At 43.8% G+C, this 17,356-nt stretch overlaps 1 protein-coding gene across 7 annotated transcripts in view; it reads right to left on the minus strand.

Annotated features, from left to right (window-relative positions):
* The window catches only part of espn (espin), a 48,366-nt gene extending 31,512 nt beyond the window's left edge, over window positions 1–16,854 (minus strand). For 4 of the 7 annotated variants that reach the window (XM_031566234.1, XM_031566233.1, XM_031566232.2 and 1 more), the window contains exons 1-5: window positions 15,751–16,854; window positions 11,689–11,882; window positions 4,967–5,153; window positions 3,729–3,911; window positions 1,590–1,721 (exon numbers count right to left, since the gene is read on the minus strand). In XM_031566234.1, the coding sequence (XP_031422094.1) occupies window positions 1,590–1,721; window positions 3,729–3,911; window positions 4,967–5,153; window positions 11,689–11,882; window positions 15,751–16,044 (990 nt within the window). In that variant the 5' untranslated portion in view covers window positions 16,045–16,854. The remainder of the gene's footprint in view (window positions 1–1,589; window positions 1,722–3,728; window positions 3,912–4,966; window positions 5,154–11,688; window positions 11,883–15,750) is intronic. The other 3 variants (XM_031566236.2, XM_031566235.2, XM_042707634.1) reach the window with 1 other exon arrangement.
* Between the last annotated feature and the right edge of the window lie 502 nt (window positions 16,855–17,356).

Raw genomic sequence — 17,356 nt, forward strand, 5'->3', positions numbered from 1 at the left:
ATTACGAATACTATATTCTATTTCTACTACTAGATGTCATTAAAAACTACACACGGCCCCTTTAAAAAGTGCAGTAAGAATAGAGTGCATTGTTTTGGGGCTAAATCATAAGCACGTGAAAAGAGAAGTGTTTTTTTACCTGGATTTGACATTTTCTACGTTTGGGGCACATCTGAGGTCTTCTGGCAGTTTGTTCCAGTTGGTGCTGCTTCACCATGTTTAGTTTTGACTCAGGGCTCTTCTAGCTGACCTGAGTCCATGGATCTAAGAGCCTTACTCGGTTTATATTCTTTAAACATATCAGAGATGTATTCAGGGCCTAAACCATTCAGTGATTTATAGACTAGTAGCAGCATTTTAAAATTTGGAAGCCAGTTTATAGATTTTAGAACTGGAGTACTATGCTCTGCTCTCTTGGTCCTGCTAAAACTCTTACAGCAGCTTTCTGAATGAGCTGTAGCTGTTTAGTGGTCTTTTTGGGAAGTCTAGTTAAGAGACCATTGCAGTAGTCCATCTTACTGGAGATGAAAGCATGGATGAAGCTTCTCTTGGTCTTTTTGGGACACCAAATCCTTGATTCTGGTTATATTTTTAAGATAGCAGAAAGACATTTTGGTGATTGCTTTGATATGGCTGGTGATGGGAAGATCTATTAGAGTCTATTAGAACGCCAAGATTTCGGACATGGTCTTTAAATCTGCCATTGCTGAGACTTTATACACACACAGCAGCTTCCGTCTGCCCAACAAAACACGGCGACTCTCCTCGTAGCAAGACGCACGTCCCAGCCATTTCCCTTGGCTCCGCACACGGATGATAATGTTTACAAAGGCAGGTTCCTCTGGCCTTGGCTCCCAGGCAGAAGGGGAAATAACAGAGCGTCTTCTCCCTGGGCTCTGCCCTGCCCGCAGCCCAGTGGAGAGACACACTGCCCCCAGGCCAGTAGAGAGACACACTGCCCCCAGGCCAGACGCCACACACAGGGGAGCTGGAGCAGAGGCCTCACCTGCCGTAGCTCACAATTAGTGCAGAAAGCGAACAAAGCATTCTGAGATACTGAGACTCTGCTTCACATAACTCACTCCTGACCCCAAAAATGTGTCTTTCCTTGTTATGGATATATATCAGTGAGCTCTATGTCGTATAAAAAAAACAGAACTGTCCTGTGAGAACACGCACAGGACCAGAATGCTCTACTGCACAGAACAGCATCAGCTATGCAAGTGCAAGACAAAGGTGGAACACACAGCTTAGTGGTCAAGTATAGTGGTCAAGTTTTTATTTTAATTGTTCAAGCCAAGTCTGAAGTTAAAGCACAATTGCATAGCAAAGCTCAACAGTAGAGTATAATGTCTAATGGTACAAATCAATTTCAGACGCTTCCGGTAAAACAAAAATGACATTACGTCCCTATAGGCCACAGAGATCATGCTGGATACAGGTGAAAGTCTGTTTCCAAGTTATTTTGATTTCCTCCATGGGGTATCAGATTCACCCCTCAAACTCATCTGGGTCTAAACAGAATGGCCCCCAATGCTGGACTCTACTCTATGAGAATGACCATGTGGTCCCAGCAGCCCAGCACTCACCATGTTCTCCACGGTGCGCAGGTACTTGGCACACTGGGGATGTCCGTTGTACTCAGCCAGGTCTGCAGCAGTGAAGCCATCCTGGTCACGGACGCCAAGGTCCACTCCATTAACCACCAGGATCTGACAGCACTGAGGGGAAGAGAACATTCAGGAGTTCAATATTCAGTAATGATCTGATAATGAGCTTATTAATACACTTGTGTAATATAGTGCCTGTACTTTCTGATTTATGACCACACAAATGAAAAAGATAGCTGTAGAAGAGAAAGAAAGGAGAGGACTAAGATGAACTTGAAGAGAGGAGGGAAAATACAACATATCAGTACAGCTAACTGAAAATGCTGAGTTTAAATGTGGGCTCAATGTCCACAGGAATCTAAATAATGTGCGAACCTTTAGATTACAAAGAGGCTGAGTTTAATCATTATCGAACTCCACATGGGACCAAAGATCACAAAACGAATTGCTGAGCGCAGATAGGAAATCACATTCTTCAGTTACATTCATACTGGCATGCTCCAGGTAATGCAGAATGAACCAGTACAACTGACTGACAGGCGAGTAGCCAAACTACCACCAAAAAGGAGGTATCCTCCATGCTGTATACAAATATTAAAAAAGGCAATCAAGCTGGTCAAAACCTATAACAACAAAATAAACTGTCACATAAACTAAAATATTTGCCAGCATGTTTGCAAAGGAATCTGGAAAACCCCTTGTTTGGGAAGCCTATCATTTCCATATAGTGCTGTAGTTGGCATGAGTGTGGGGGCCATCTCCCTGCCTTGTGTTGTCAGAGCCAGTGAAGGGTTGGGACACAAGAGAGGAGAGGTTCACAGCAGCTGCTAAATACAAAAGCTTGAGAGAGAGACAATAGCACATCTTCCCTCCAGAGAGCAGCCTCCATGCAGGGGTAGGGTAGGGTGTAGGAGCACATAACTCCCCATTGTCTGCTGTGCTTTTCACCCTCATTCATACAACCTGCCTTTCAAGCCACTCTCACACAAAATCACAAAAAGACCCACAGATACAAGCACAGCATGCCAGACACAAGAGTGCTATTATGTCTGCCACTTAAACCGAAACTACACAAACTTTGGAACGCTGTTGTTAAGAAACCACACACTATATAAGCTAACAAATGCTAACTTGTAGATGAAACTAGTCATCCCCACTAAAGAAAAATGAACAAAAGTTATTAAAGGTTGGCCTAAAGTACATATAAAAATCAACTTTACAGAAGAAATTACTTACAACACTCTCAGAGATCCTTCGGAAGAGAATTTTTCTACAGGATTGCTCCACCAAACAGCAGAATAGCTACAGCTTTTAAGGCCGCTTGAGGTCTGAGGGACTTAGATTCTGCAATACCTGGTTTACTTTGGGGAAACAACCCTACTGAGCGAAACACATTCACTGGGTCATAATCCTATTACCAAAATGAAATATTCTCTTTTTCTCCCAATCACAGAACCTCACACAGACACACACAAACACACAAGCACTCTCATTCACTCTCATTCATGTACATCCTCTCTCTCTCTCAGTATCTTTCTCACACACACACACACACACACACACACACAAACACACACACACAATCACACACACACAAACACACACACACACTGCTATATGTGCTAGTGGCAACTAACCCCTCAAGATGTATCATGCAGAACTGTTTTTCTTGGCAGAATAAGGTCATGGCAATGTGGCCATTTACCTTGGTAACAAAACACTAACTAATGAACAAGACACTCAGCAAGTCTACAAGCTAATGACAGAGTCATTTGTACTGAGCTAAAATTATCCCTTAGAGAGAGAGAGTTCCCCTCGCTATCTTATTCTAGACCAAAGTCTGTGTTTTGGAATGATGACAGAATTAAGCAGTTCACTGCTCTGCTTAACGCCTTCGTCAATAACGCCTTCGCAATCCACTGGCTTAATTTTCCACTCCTGAGCAAGACGCCAAAAACGTTTTATTTGACCACCTTTCAAACATTTGCACATCCACACACATCCTTATATACACTTTCCACAAGCTTGGCTCAATCCCTACAGCAGTGGTTGTAATGGATGGAGCGAATGCTTTCGTAACACCTCAATTATCCCTGCTAAGCTTTGCGGTCCACCCACCTCCAGCTCCCCATTCTCCGCCGCGTCGTGCAGGGGCGTGCCCCCCCAGCTGTCCATCACAATCTCGCCCCCGTGCAGCAGCAGCCAGCTGAGCACCTTGGCATGGCCGCGGCTGGCCGCAAAGTGCATGCCGGTGGCACCGTCGTTATCCCTGTCTGCCAGGCTGATCTCTGAGAAGCTCATCTGTAGACACACAAACACACACAGTCCACATATGCACACATACGGACAAATGTACACACAAGATGCTTAGTTACAGTTACAAATGGGCAGTGAGAAGTCACATATGCCGCTTGAGGCTTAGGTCATGACAGGGCAAAGCACATATAAACAATGTTACATTCATTTATATACTTACCATCGCATTGCAAGTATGTTCTCATGTGTGTGTGTGTGTGTGTGTGTGTGTGTGTATTGACAGTCTGGGCACACCCCTGGGAAGCCACAACCATGGCTTATGCTAAGTAGGCCTCATGAATGTATGCTCTTGACACCCCAGCAGACATCCTGCCTGCCTGCCTAGGTGGAGGGATACACAACATCATGTCCACCATCTTGCCTTTGTGTGCGTGTTCCGGAACATTCCGTAAGAAGGTCACCTCCCCTTCCCAACCTTGACCTGTAGAACCTTCCCAATGTTGACCTATCACCCCCAATGTATCCTCCCATGATTGACTGGTATTTAACCTGTAACACTGTGGTGCCTCTTCAGTCTTTGCCTGCCTCTACTTGATGTTGGAATTGACTCCCTGCAGGAGCGCCTTGAAATACACCTCCAGAAATATTCTATTCGCCTCGTGGTCTTTTGTCTAGAAGAGTGTCGGCCTAAGAATCCCCGTCAGAGCACTCTTGAGAATTGAGGATTCAGATGCTGTCTACCAATCCCCTCCCACACTTAAAGTATGAGTTTAGTATGATATCCTCCATAGGGACATGCTTTAGCTAGTAGTTTAAAGGTGATGTAAGTGATCCTAGCATTTCTTAGAAACTTAAGTCCAACCCATCCTTTCTCTTTGGAAGTTTAAGAACTGATTAAGGCAGCCAGACTTGGAGTTTTGTCTGTCCCAGAGAATCTTTTTTTGTCATACCTACAGGGATCTCAAGCCGGCAATTCAATTATTCCGTAAACATATCGCTTACAGACGCTTTAAAAGGAAAGGGCCATTTCATCAACACATTCCCCTAGAGGTGGATAAGTTTCCTGTAGTGAAAGCTGACTCCTCCCTCTGCTCTCTTACCAGCCAAACAATGACAGTGTTGTGTCCCATCTGGGCGGCGGCATGCAGAGGAGTCATCCCGTCATTGGCTCGTATGCTGGGGTCCGCCCCGCAGTCCTTCACCAGGTACTGGACCACCTCCATGTGACCCTCCTGGCAGGCCAGGTAAAGGGGTGTGGCACCAATCTTGGTTTGGAAATTGACAACGCTGCAAGGTAAACAGGGAGAGAGAAAGCGTGATCAAGAGGTGTCAAAAGGCCAGCTAATCCTCTGTTTGGGTTTCAAACTGGAGGTGTGTGTTGGTGTCTGGGCGCATGCCCTGCGACCTTTGGTCAGTGGAAAGTGAGGTGGGACTTGGTTCTGAGTAAGGTAAGGCTTTCTATTTTTGAAAATCTGATCACGTCGACCCTGAGAGCCTCAGGACTGAGGACCTTCAGGCTCACAAACACAAAGCAAAGGTCGCTCGGCTTTCAACCTGCTTACCCAGAAATAAGCCCCCTATATAGAGTGAGTAAAGTCCACTGTCTGGATCTGAAGTCTTAACCGGTCTGTGTTACAAAAGCAATTTCGAAAGCAAGATAGAGGTCCAAAATACGTGTATATCAAACATCATTAAGTTTGCAATGCCAAAACACTTACAGTATATCTTAATATAGGCTCCCAGAAACACAACTTCTCACTTTGACCATTTATGCCTTCACTAGCTGTGTAGTAATAGATGAACCCTATCAGAGAGTATCAGTATTGATTATGTCCAAATTAGTTTCTAAATTAAGCCCAATGTCAAGTATGGCCATCCTCATCTCTCCATGTTAATTTCGGATACAAAACACATTTCTAATATGTACATGTCTGATGTACCAGTTGAGTTGTTTAGACACAATCTTGGGCCTTTTGTTTAATGTACCATGTAGCTGGTAACTACAAGTGTACTGGTGAATGTTCAGAATCTCAAGACTGAGATTCCTATACTTTTTACCTGGCTATCCACTAAAGAAACACCCTTGTAGATCTGATTTTCTTAGCCCTAGAGCTGTTATTCCATCCCTACAGCTAGTGTTCTGTGAAATTCTTCTGCAAACAGGTGCATAACGAAACAAAACCAAATGGGAGAAATACACCAGCTCAAAATAAATAATCAAGAATATTATGAATATTTCTAGACGCTGACACACAATTAAATCTGGATGGTTGGTAGGCCCTTCACGTCTCTGTCCCTCTGAGGGTTGTCTAGGGAGAGGCTATGACAGGAATGGCCCTCTACGGTAGCACAGGGCAGAGGCCAGACCAGGGAGGCTAATACCTCTGCCCCAGATCCTAGCACAGCGTCACCACAGGAGGTCAGGGAGTGAGCAGCAGCCTCTCCACCCGCCCCACCCCCCCCCATCTAAATCCCATAAGGCGCGGCTTTATTTGGACAATGACTGACAAGTTAGCAGGGAGTCTCTTAAGAGGATTACCACTCCAGTGGTTCCACTCACACTCAGCGCTAACAAGCAGCCACGACGACGACGACAGTGAAGACACGAGACACGAGACAGGAGGAGCAGAGGCGGTAGACGGACGTGAGGGGGAGAAGAAGACAAGGGGGGGGGGGGTCGTCCCCCGTCATAACCTGCTGTAACCTACTCGAACACCTTGCTTTTTCACTCTCTCTTTCCAGCTCATTACTAGCTTTCCTCATTCCCTTGTGGGGTTAAAAGAGGTTAGAAGTGGAATGTAAACATCATTAATTATGTTGAGAGCCTAACTAGGCTACTACAAGACCATCCCACAATGAAACATAATAATCAACTAATGCAAAATATATCTGTGATATACTTATAAGTGATGATATTACTCTATAGATGGGATAAAGGTTACGGATAAAAGCAAAATGATGAATATTTTAGACCGGAAGGGCCCTTAATCAGTGGCACTGCCATCAGGAAGTGAGCTGACACCTGAATCATTCATGAGTGAAACCCAACAAGCCGGCCACTCACCTGCGACACAGGAGCACAGGGAGCCACCATACAGACACACACATATACAGAGAAAGATATATAAATACACACACACACACACACGACACAGTTACGATCATACTCAGCCATGCGCACATAAATACATCTGCACCCACGCATGTACACCAGCATATACAGCTGTTTATTCCCTCAACCACATTTACTGAAACACACATACAAGGGCCATCTAAGTCATTCAGGTCCTACTATATTTCCAGAAACTTCTGGTAAACTTCTAGAAAAAAAATCTGTTAAATTACTTTTTCCTCTGCCATCATCACCAATTACAAACCACTGCTAATTGATTCAGCAGTGCAACTAAATTCATGGGTGTCACTGCGTCATGTGATGCTCCTTAGCCGTGTTCTGAGTAACTCAGGTAGCTGTTAGCTTAATTATTAGTAATGTAATAGATGTGGTCTAGCAAATAGCTTAGTGGTCTGATGGAGGCTCATTGAGCTCTCAAAGGCCCTTCCTGTGTAAATTATTCAGAGCCTGGACAAAACATCACCCTCCACGGCGACGGCCGAGTCACACAGAGGTGAGGACAGAACGGTGAGGGAACCGTTCCAAACCCCCCCACCACCAGGTTTCTGGAAAGAAACTTCCTCCACTGGGCCCGGAGACGCTTGGCTCAGGTCTCCCTCAACGCCGTGGCCACTCAGCCAAGCAAGCAGGATGGCCACGCCTGCGGCAGACCCACAGGGAGAAGGGCTTTACTTATCTCTCTTTACTTGCCGCTGCGGTGTCTTGTTTTGGTCCCTCAGCCCGGCCATATGTTGCTCCCTCCCCCCAACCCTTCCCCCACCTGAGCCCTGCTGAAGTCTTCTGCTGAGACACAAACACCCAAGCAGCTATAGGGCCATGCCTCATCATATGAAGGGAAAGCAGCGGATGCCAGAAGAAAAATAGCTAATTCAAATCTAAACTAAATATTAGTTCTCTCTCTTAATCAGTTTCTTCACATCACTGTAGATCATGCCAACATTTCAACTTTCAACAGGACACTAATAACACTAAATATGATGTACGTATGTATATATGTTGATTAATCTTCGGTCAATATCTGCATGAGGGAAAAGTAGTACCTCAGAGACATTTATATCCAACTGTGACATTTAGTGGAAAATAACTTCACCCTCCATGTTAATTGACCCATAGGCTGCTAACAGAGCGAATACAGCCCCAAAGGTCAAGCGTGAGTCCGTCTAGCAGCCAAGCCCAGGGAGAGAAAGAGAGAGAGAGGCAGTTTGTTCTCCAGAACCCCGCTGCCTGCTGAGACATCAGTGCCCTGCTTTAACTAGCACAGAATCATGGGAACACACCTGTCTCTGACCTGACCCCCCTTGCTGCCTCTCAGCACAGAGAGCAAGAGTGAGGCCTGAAAGCCTGGATGGCTGACTGGTTCAAATGTCTGGAATATTCGCAGCCTTTAGCGGCCTACCTCCCCTCTCCTCTCAGCACAGTCATCGGGCCAAGGAGAAAAAGCTCTTAATCTCTACTAATTGATTGCATAACACGTTTCTCTCTCTCTCTTTCTTGCTCTCTCTCTATCTGCTATTGTACATGTCACTGGGACTTTTATAGCTATTCAATGAATGCTTGATTCATTCTCTGCCTTTGTGAACAGCTATTATCTGCAACAGTCCGTGCTCTGTCTATACGGGTCAACATGTCTACATTTGTTGTGTGTATGTGTGCGTCTACATGTGTGTGTGTGTGTGTGTGTGTGTGTGTGTGTGTGTGTGTGTGTGTGTGTAAGAGAACAATACCCCCATGCAATTAAGCCTCATAAATTGTCTCTCCATTGTGTGTAAATTCATCTACATCTGTCACATCCAATCTAAGCCTTCCTGTTAAGACACTGATACTGTCATGAAAAGCTTAGCTGGGGGTCTGGTAGGGATATGGCGTATTATAAAAGCCTCAAGCATGCCAGCCTGTTGAAAGGGCCTTCAAAGGAAAATCACTTTAACTGACACAATGTGCAAAAATGTGTCAGTGGGATTGTACAGACTGACACATGTGCGTAATCCTTTGATACAAAAAAATGTGACACAATTTCAGACATGAAATTAAAATGCTGGTATGAAGGCACTTTTAATGTTTTCTCTATTACTTTGTTCTATTACTGACCGTTTTAGGTAGATAACACATTCAAAAAGGCTCATAGGGTTGATAGCAATTTGATTTTTTATAACACTAATTAAATCAGAGACCATTGAATGTCTACTAATAAATCCACATCACATTTATCACAGATATCCATTTGAATGTGAAGTTTCTTATAACCATACACACTGAGACACACATATCTGCTGAAACATAATGCCATAACTCTGCTTAGAAGATGGTGGCCTCATTAGGACAATCTTATCTCTTTCCTGCAAAGAGTGCCACATCTAAACAAAGCAAACGCCCGACTACTAGAAAGGAGTCGCCGCTATTCAGATGCGTTCCTTTCTCCTATTGGATTGTCATTGGTTAGCTGTTTGGGGTAGCTACGGCAACCAAGGTACACAAAGCTGTTGGCTGAATGGGGTTGTGCTATCAGGCATGGCCAGCTCTCTCTTCCTGATTAAAGTTTCAGAGGATACATACAAACACTCAAACACACAAACAGACACACACACAAACATAAAAAGACTCACACAAACAGACAGACACACACACACACACACACACGCACACACCAATCAGTCCACAGCCCAAAGAACGATGTTTCAGCAGCACCAGCAAGAGAGCGGCCAACAGCCAGCTGGAGCCTGCATTTTCTCTGGCACTGGCTTTGATCTAGCCAAGCAAATCATTGTAACACCATTTCAAGACAGAAGTTGCTGACATAACCGGTTAAACATTAACGGGTCACAATGGCTTTATGGCAACTGGAGCGGATATTTAGTGCAAATTGAAGTGCAAAGGCTATCCCATTAAATTGTTTAATTTTCCCTGCAAACCCCCATCAGGTGATATGGCCCATACCACCCACTCTCCAACCACTTTATAGCTTTATGGCCATCGACTGCTGATAGTGACTTATGGTAGATGTAGAACGCCAGCTATAAGTTGGAAACAATATACAGGCACCCTCCTGAGACTATGAGACTCCCATAGGTCTCACAGCGCTAGCAACCCATGCTTTTCAATTCATAGCTGTTGCCCAGTGCTTTTATGTAAGGACTGTAAAGAATCACAAGAGTAAACAGAATAGTGTTCTTAATGTGTCTGTACAGATGACAACAGAGAGTCAACCAAAACCTGAAGAAACAATATATTTTTAGTGTTTTTAAGTTTTTTTTTCGGTAGCTAGCTAACATTCTCAAGTTCATTTTGATATGAAAGGGAGATGAACACACCTGTCCTTTCCACTAGCCGCCCAAGCTTTTATCAGTGCCAGCTGTCCTGTTGTTGGTGTTTGCATGGCAAGTTTTAGACATAAACTCCTTACAGCCTCTTTACAAATGCATTTACAAAAGTTAAGATTTCTGGATACAGTTACCAAACAGGAGTGTAGTAGTAATCGTAAGGTCACATGTATTAATAACATATGGCCCTGGTCAAGAATTTTCATTGTGTTGCATGACTAATTGAAGTGGTCTTATATTTACTTCAGTGTTGCCCTCACAGTAACTGTGGTGTCACTTCCACAGGACCACTTTCAGAGGTGAGGTGTGCGTCGCTAACGCTACCCCAACCACCCATGGTGCAGGCCAGTGTTGTGTTTCTTCCCAGGGATCTAGTGACCATATAAAGGGGTTGCAGTGCAGGGGTGGCTGAAGCTTAAGGCAGAGGAGCTGCTACCCTGTTGCCAAATACACAAGTGTCAAGTGCCTGGCACCACACACTCTCCAAGGAAATCCCTGGTTGGCACATATCCAGGAAGGTACGAGCATCTTAGCAGAGCACATTCAAATAACTCATTCTTAAATGGTCATGGTATCTGTCATACTTCTGATCACAACAGTGAAAATAAATATACTTTTATCTAGAAACTACATCAAGCAACCATCAAGCCCTGGGTACTTTTTTGGTGAAGAAGCATAATTTGGATACCAAGCTTGTCTTTGATGAATGACTGCATTTCAGCTAGGTGTACAGTGGTAGTAGCATATGTAACTTCATCCACTGCTACTGTATGAAATAACACATTACACACGTAAATATTCAGGGAAAAACAAACAACAAAATCTGCATCAATCAATTGCTCATTAATGAATGTAAAGAAATCCTTTTCTGATACCCTTCAAAAAGAGCGACTGAGTTAAAGGATTATCAAACAGGACAAAGCCTCCAGGGAAAAGGGGATGGAATGCATGGATCTGTCTAATGAGAAGGTTAAACAGATGAAGATAAGCTTCCCAGCCAGGGTCAGGATTCTGCTGAAAGTTCGTCCACCTGCTGCTACAGGGTTGGTCCTGTGGCATGAGCACCATAGGATCCACGTACACTTTTTTGGAACAAAAAGGTCAATGCCATTAAACTACAACCAACACCCTTGTAAGTTAACCACTTTTAACTGCTTACAAGCCAACAGTTGCCAACAAAATAGTGACTCTAACATACCTCGACCTTTATCAAAATAAGTGTATAAGGGTCAGAAACAAGGCGTGATAAGTTTAAGGATTTGGCAGATGCTTTTGTCAGAAGCAATCCACCAACCTTTCGGTTACGAGCCAAAGATACTCCTAGTAATAAATTGACAGTTCCAGAATGTGAGAGGAGAATGGTCTTCCTTACTTTGGGCTGTGGCCCAGTAGCAGTCGTAGGGAAGGGAGGTCACCCTTGGCAGCAGCGTAGTGCACAGGAAGTGCCCCCGACTCCGTGGACACGCTGGGGTTGCCCTCGCCACTCTTCAGCAGCCAGTCCGTGATCTCGTGGTGGCTGAAGCGAGAGGCGAGGTGGAGAACTGTGGCACCTGAGCTGTCTTTGTCCTGAGGGTGGGAGAGAGAAGAAAAGCATGTCAAGATGATAGAAATCGGTTTACATTATGAGTCCTGACCATGACTGTTTCCTGAAAGCGTTGTTGAGCAAGCACCATGGGTCCGTTCTCCTTTAATTATGGTAGTTGTTCAGCCAGGCTTTTAGGAAACGAAGGATTATGTTACTGATCATCTATAAAAAAAAAAAATGTAATTCTCTTCCAGCACATCTAGTAAAACTGAAGCATGCTTTTATGGAATGTTCAGTGCGTTCTGTCTTGAATCAGGTATTTACTTTCTTGCACCTCACATGACATCACTTTAGCTGGACTTACTCTATATAAGCACATCTGAAGCAGCATAACATTAGGTCAAGTGTGAGCTTTTACACAAACTTCAACAACACAGGCATTCATTCCAGTACATCTGTCTTGATCCATGTATGGACGCAAAGTTCTACTATTAGAATTCAATGTTTCAGTTGGAGAAATACAAACCATTTGGTGCAAGCACAACACTAGCTCCACAGCTATCCCCAGCGATATATTAGTTGCAGCACCAACAACAAAGCTTTATCTCAGTTACACTATTTATGATTCCAGTAAAGCCTATTCAAAATGCCATCCAGATAGTACTAAGAAATCAAACGCAGCATGGCTATACAAAGCCTGTGAGCTGCCAAGTGTGCGGTCCATTCAGGCTCTTCACTTGGATGGTGAAGATAATTGACAATAATGGACATGGGCAAGGGAAAAAGAGAGGTCTCATTACATGGCAGGCTCTGCTTTTTCCATTTTATTTCAGAGCATAAAGTCACAGAGGTGATATAGCTGAACTGACTGGCTGACAAGCATCACAGAGTTCCAATTTCCCTCTGAAGTCTCACGTTGCTCTGGTTTCTCAACACATACAGGCAGAGAAGGCAGTTGCACAAATATACTAAAAATAATGAATTATACTGTAGACTATTTCTAATAGTTTGAGCAAGAATTTATTCAAAAGCATGTATTATTTAAAAGCTTAATTCAACCGGTAAAATACATCCGTCAAGCAAAGACATATCTCTACTTTATAAACACTGAGCACAATTTTGAAATTACAAAATCTATAGATCTACAGATCACAGTGGTTGGTAAATAGCGGTCATTTGCATTTAATGCAGAATTCAAATGTTAAATTCACCTGGAATGTGGCAAACCAATTGCTATAATGTAACAATTACTATAATGTAATGTGAGTGAATGTAGCGCTATCTTAATCATTAATGTGGAGGCTATAATGATAACAAAAATCACTCATGCGTCTTCGTGCCTCTTTCTTTTCTCCAGAGCACTCAACAGCAAAGGGATCACTTTCTCCTTCTTCTAGAAACTTCTCTCAAGGCCTCTCAGGAACAATGTAAACACTCTAGTAGTATACCCAGATCCTATAGCTGCCATAACACAATTCATCTGCCTATTCAGCTGCTTGTTGATCTTACAAGGGATGGAAGAAAGGGAAAGCTTGAAATATCTGTAAGTAACCTTCAAAAGTAATGTCCAATTTTTGTGCTTTGCCATATTTCTGGATTGGTAGTGTTGCCACGTGTCAAAGACTTCGGCACACAAAAATGTTTTACCTAATATTTAACCCTAAATCTACCTCTGTCACGTTATTTGTGAGTGGGACCTTTTCAAATTGATGTAAAACACAATGGATCATCTCAATATTTACTTAAAAAAAGTGTCCGGCATTTCGTCATAATAATTTCACCCACTGGCATTGTTGTGGCTGTTCCCTCTATCTTTGGAGGCTCATAACCAACCATTAAAGGCAGGAGATAAACATGACTGGATCTGACAACCCTGCCTCCCCAACACTGTTGATTTGTAGTTAGACCGAGGCAGTAATCATTTTTCCCTACATAATGACGTAACTATTCTCTCATGTTGACCTTTCGGTTAATAAAGTCTGTGACACTGCATTTTCCGTGCTGCCAGCTGAGTGCCCTTTACTGCTGCATCATTCTTCATATGCTCTAATCCTCTTTCCTGTGCACTCTATGTATGGGATCCCCCATCATGCAAAACCTCAGCTAGTACTCACTATATGCTGAGAGAAAACAACTCGCTACTGTGCCAGATAGACACACCTGAGCACTGTTGGCTCCCCGGGGGCAACACACATCTGACAGCATGCAAAAACACCCGAGTGAACCGCTACAGGTACACAGTGAGCTCAAAACCAGGCTGTGCTCCATACTGCACGTGGACACATTCCTCTATATGTTTGTGTTGGGGATCAACTTGTACATGAGTGGCTCACATTACATGTGGATTAATGGATTAAGCCTCGAAGTAGCCTACATCACACTTAACAGGGGAATGCATGGGAGAGGTATGGCATGACGTGTGTTATTTACTGAAGCAGGCGTAATCAGAAGGCAGAGGTCTTGGGAGAACCACAGCCCCAAACTGACCCGCTAGGAGCATGCTATGGAGAAGCAGGAAAGAAACAAGCCAGTTGTATTTGGAGTAACGGTCCTTGCTTTTCCACAAGAGGCTCAGCCAGAGAAAATAATTTCAACCCACATTACGGGAAGGCTGTGCCACTTCCACTGCTGTTTGAAGCAGGCTGTAGACAACATCAACAAAACAACAGACGCTCGACTACACATTAATCCACTTACAAGCTCCCTGAGAATTGAGTTGTACCAGTGTACACCAGTGCACCCAGTAACTGAGTGCAAAACAGATCAGATGGTTTTACCCCACCTGACCTTGGTGATCATTGTAGGGACAGTTTAGTTTGAGGGGAGTTCAGCGAGCACTTTTATAGGGTTCAACCTTAACACACCTTTCCAGATGAAATTGTTGCTGCTGGAAATGCGGTAACCTTGCCTGATAAGATCAGCTGTAAAGATAACTGGGGTGTACATGATGGGTATCTTGACAATCCTGGGAAGCTTTAGCAAAAAGAAAAAAAAAAGATTTCCTATTCAGCAGTTGCTTATGTGGTTTTCAGAGAAATGAGTCCCGTGAATGATTGATGGAGATGTTCAAGAAAGAAATATATCTGCATTTTAATCCACTGATTATTAACAACACTGATAGGAAACAATTACCCTGTCCGACAATGAATGACTTTCTCGATTCATTTTGGGACAAGTCTGGGTGGACAACATGGCAGTGTCCCCTGCCTAACCACACTTTTCATGCCATGTATGACTGCATCGAGGCTACTTTATACACAGTGTTCTACTGACTCCATTCTTTGTTTATTGTTTGTATTGGTTTGCAGACAGTCTGCGGCACCAGTGTCTGCACATGCAGTCCAATGCTGTTGGGAAGCCCATTCAGTTTGGTTGTTTCTATGGATGTGAAATATGGACTACACAAATGAGATGTATAGACAGATGGCTGCTTCACTTTAATAACAGCAGTCCTTCTGAGACTGAAAAACAGACAGTGGCAGACTCTCCCCACAGACATATTCCCACACTTACTCAGACCACGAGATATGACATACAAGGCTAGCTTAACCTACAAAAAGAATATTCCAGATGAACACCTGTCCAGAGATTACAGTACCGTGACCAGGTTTCTCCTGCCTAAGCAGATGGACTTAAGACTGACTCTGCAACAGAATGATTAGGCCATGAAAGCAGTTTACCGACATAGGCTAAGACAGTGCAGAGGATACATTTGGTGTGAGTAATTTCCCAGGATAACCATACACTGTGTATGATACGGTGACCTCAGTATGTGACAAGGTCAGTTGAAACCATTCTCTGGTCATAGATGTATGTAGAAACATAAAGTAGCTGGCACAAGTAGGCTACACAAAATGCAGCCAAAAGTGAGCATACTTTGCGTAATAGCAATTTCTTGACCACACTTACCGTGGCGCGGCAGCCTCCTTGAGTCAGTAGCCACTGCAAACAGGCCAGGTTACCCGTGGCAGCAGCGTCGTGTGCCGGACTAGCGCCATTGTTTGCTAAACTGTCCCCTGGTAGGCCTGCTTCATCCACCAAGAAACGTAGGCATGTCAGCCTCCCCGCCCGGGCTGCATGGTGGACAGGTGACGCTCCAAGCATGTCCTTCACATCGCTAGTGAGTACTTTTTCAGCCAATTGCACTTTTAGAGTTTGCACATCTCCCTGCCTGGCGGCATGAAGTGTCCGCTCAACCACCATGGTTAGTGCTGCTCCGCGTCTCCTTTGAACAGTTTATGAGTTCAACATGAAAAGGTGAGGTGGTTTCGAGCCTGTGTTGATCTGTCAGTAATGATGACTGCTCCGAGATTATCTCCTGTTCATGCCCCTGACTTCAAACGTACTATCATATCACGGGGCAATTTAAATGCCTCGCCTGAGTTCGACAGGTCACAGTCTTCATTACCCAAATTATTTAAAAGTAATTCCCATGACGAATACATTTATTACAAATTAATGGGTTTGAAAGCAAGGAGTCGGAGGACCTCTTACCTCCGAGAAAGTTAGCACTGAGACGATGTCCAACAAATACAATCATGGTAAAAACCACATTATAAGGAGGGACACTTTAGTAAACTATTATCCGTTAAGGTGCCTTCCAATTGCGACACTCAACCCAAATGATTGCAATACTGTGCGTTCCGTTTTGCGTACCTCAAACTACCCATATTCTCAGTTGCGCCATACAGTGTAAGATAAGTAAATTCACCAAAGTGCTGCTGTATTCTCCCCGACGACGCACAAGAAACGCTACTTCATCTGAGGACAATATCTTTTATGTGTCTGTCACGGCATTTCCCAGCGCCCCTCAGAAACTACTTTATCAATATTACGCTCTCCGGCAGAGAACACGACATAGCCCATCTCTGGAGATGAATTCGTCCCTGCTAGTCGCGGTTGCTGCGGATGGCCACGAACTCAACTTGTTGAATAATCCATAGAGGGGAGGAGAATCGCTCCGGCAGAGAGATATTTGCCCCTCAGCAATCGGCTCAAATGTTAAAGGCACAGTGCTGTATATAACCCTTAATTTGTGTGCTTCCTGTTCTGTTATTTACATGTAAAATAGTAAATCACAATGTAGCAATGTGACGTCAGTTTATCTATCAGAGTTGCTCTTTTATGCATTTTGCAATTTATGCAATTTATATGCATTTACTCATTAGACGATCAAGAACTTGACCGATGTAACGTTAAGACTGGCAACATCGCGTATATGTGAAATATATCAAATCTCTCCTGCAGGTGCACTGACGCTCATCACGATTGTATGAGATAGGGTACCATAGGTAAAGACGTTTACTGTCTTGGCATCTAAAGATGTGGTTTTGACACATAGACTACCGTGTGTCTGACTTGGACAGTCAATATGGGCTCTTATGAAGTTAAAAGTGCTAGTGGTGTTTTGACATTTTAAGCATTCGAACTATAAATGCCGGTTCTGTGGCATGTTAAGAAGTTAGCAGTCTACAACTCGTCATTAGCTAGAATGATTGTGATTGATGAATGTATT

The sequence above is a fragment of the Clupea harengus genome, chromosome 4, assembly GCF_900700415.2.
Source record: "Clupea harengus chromosome 4, Ch_v2.0.2, whole genome shotgun sequence".
In the NCBI taxonomy this organism is placed as follows: Eukaryota; Metazoa; Chordata; class Actinopteri; order Clupeiformes; family Clupeidae; genus Clupea; species Clupea harengus.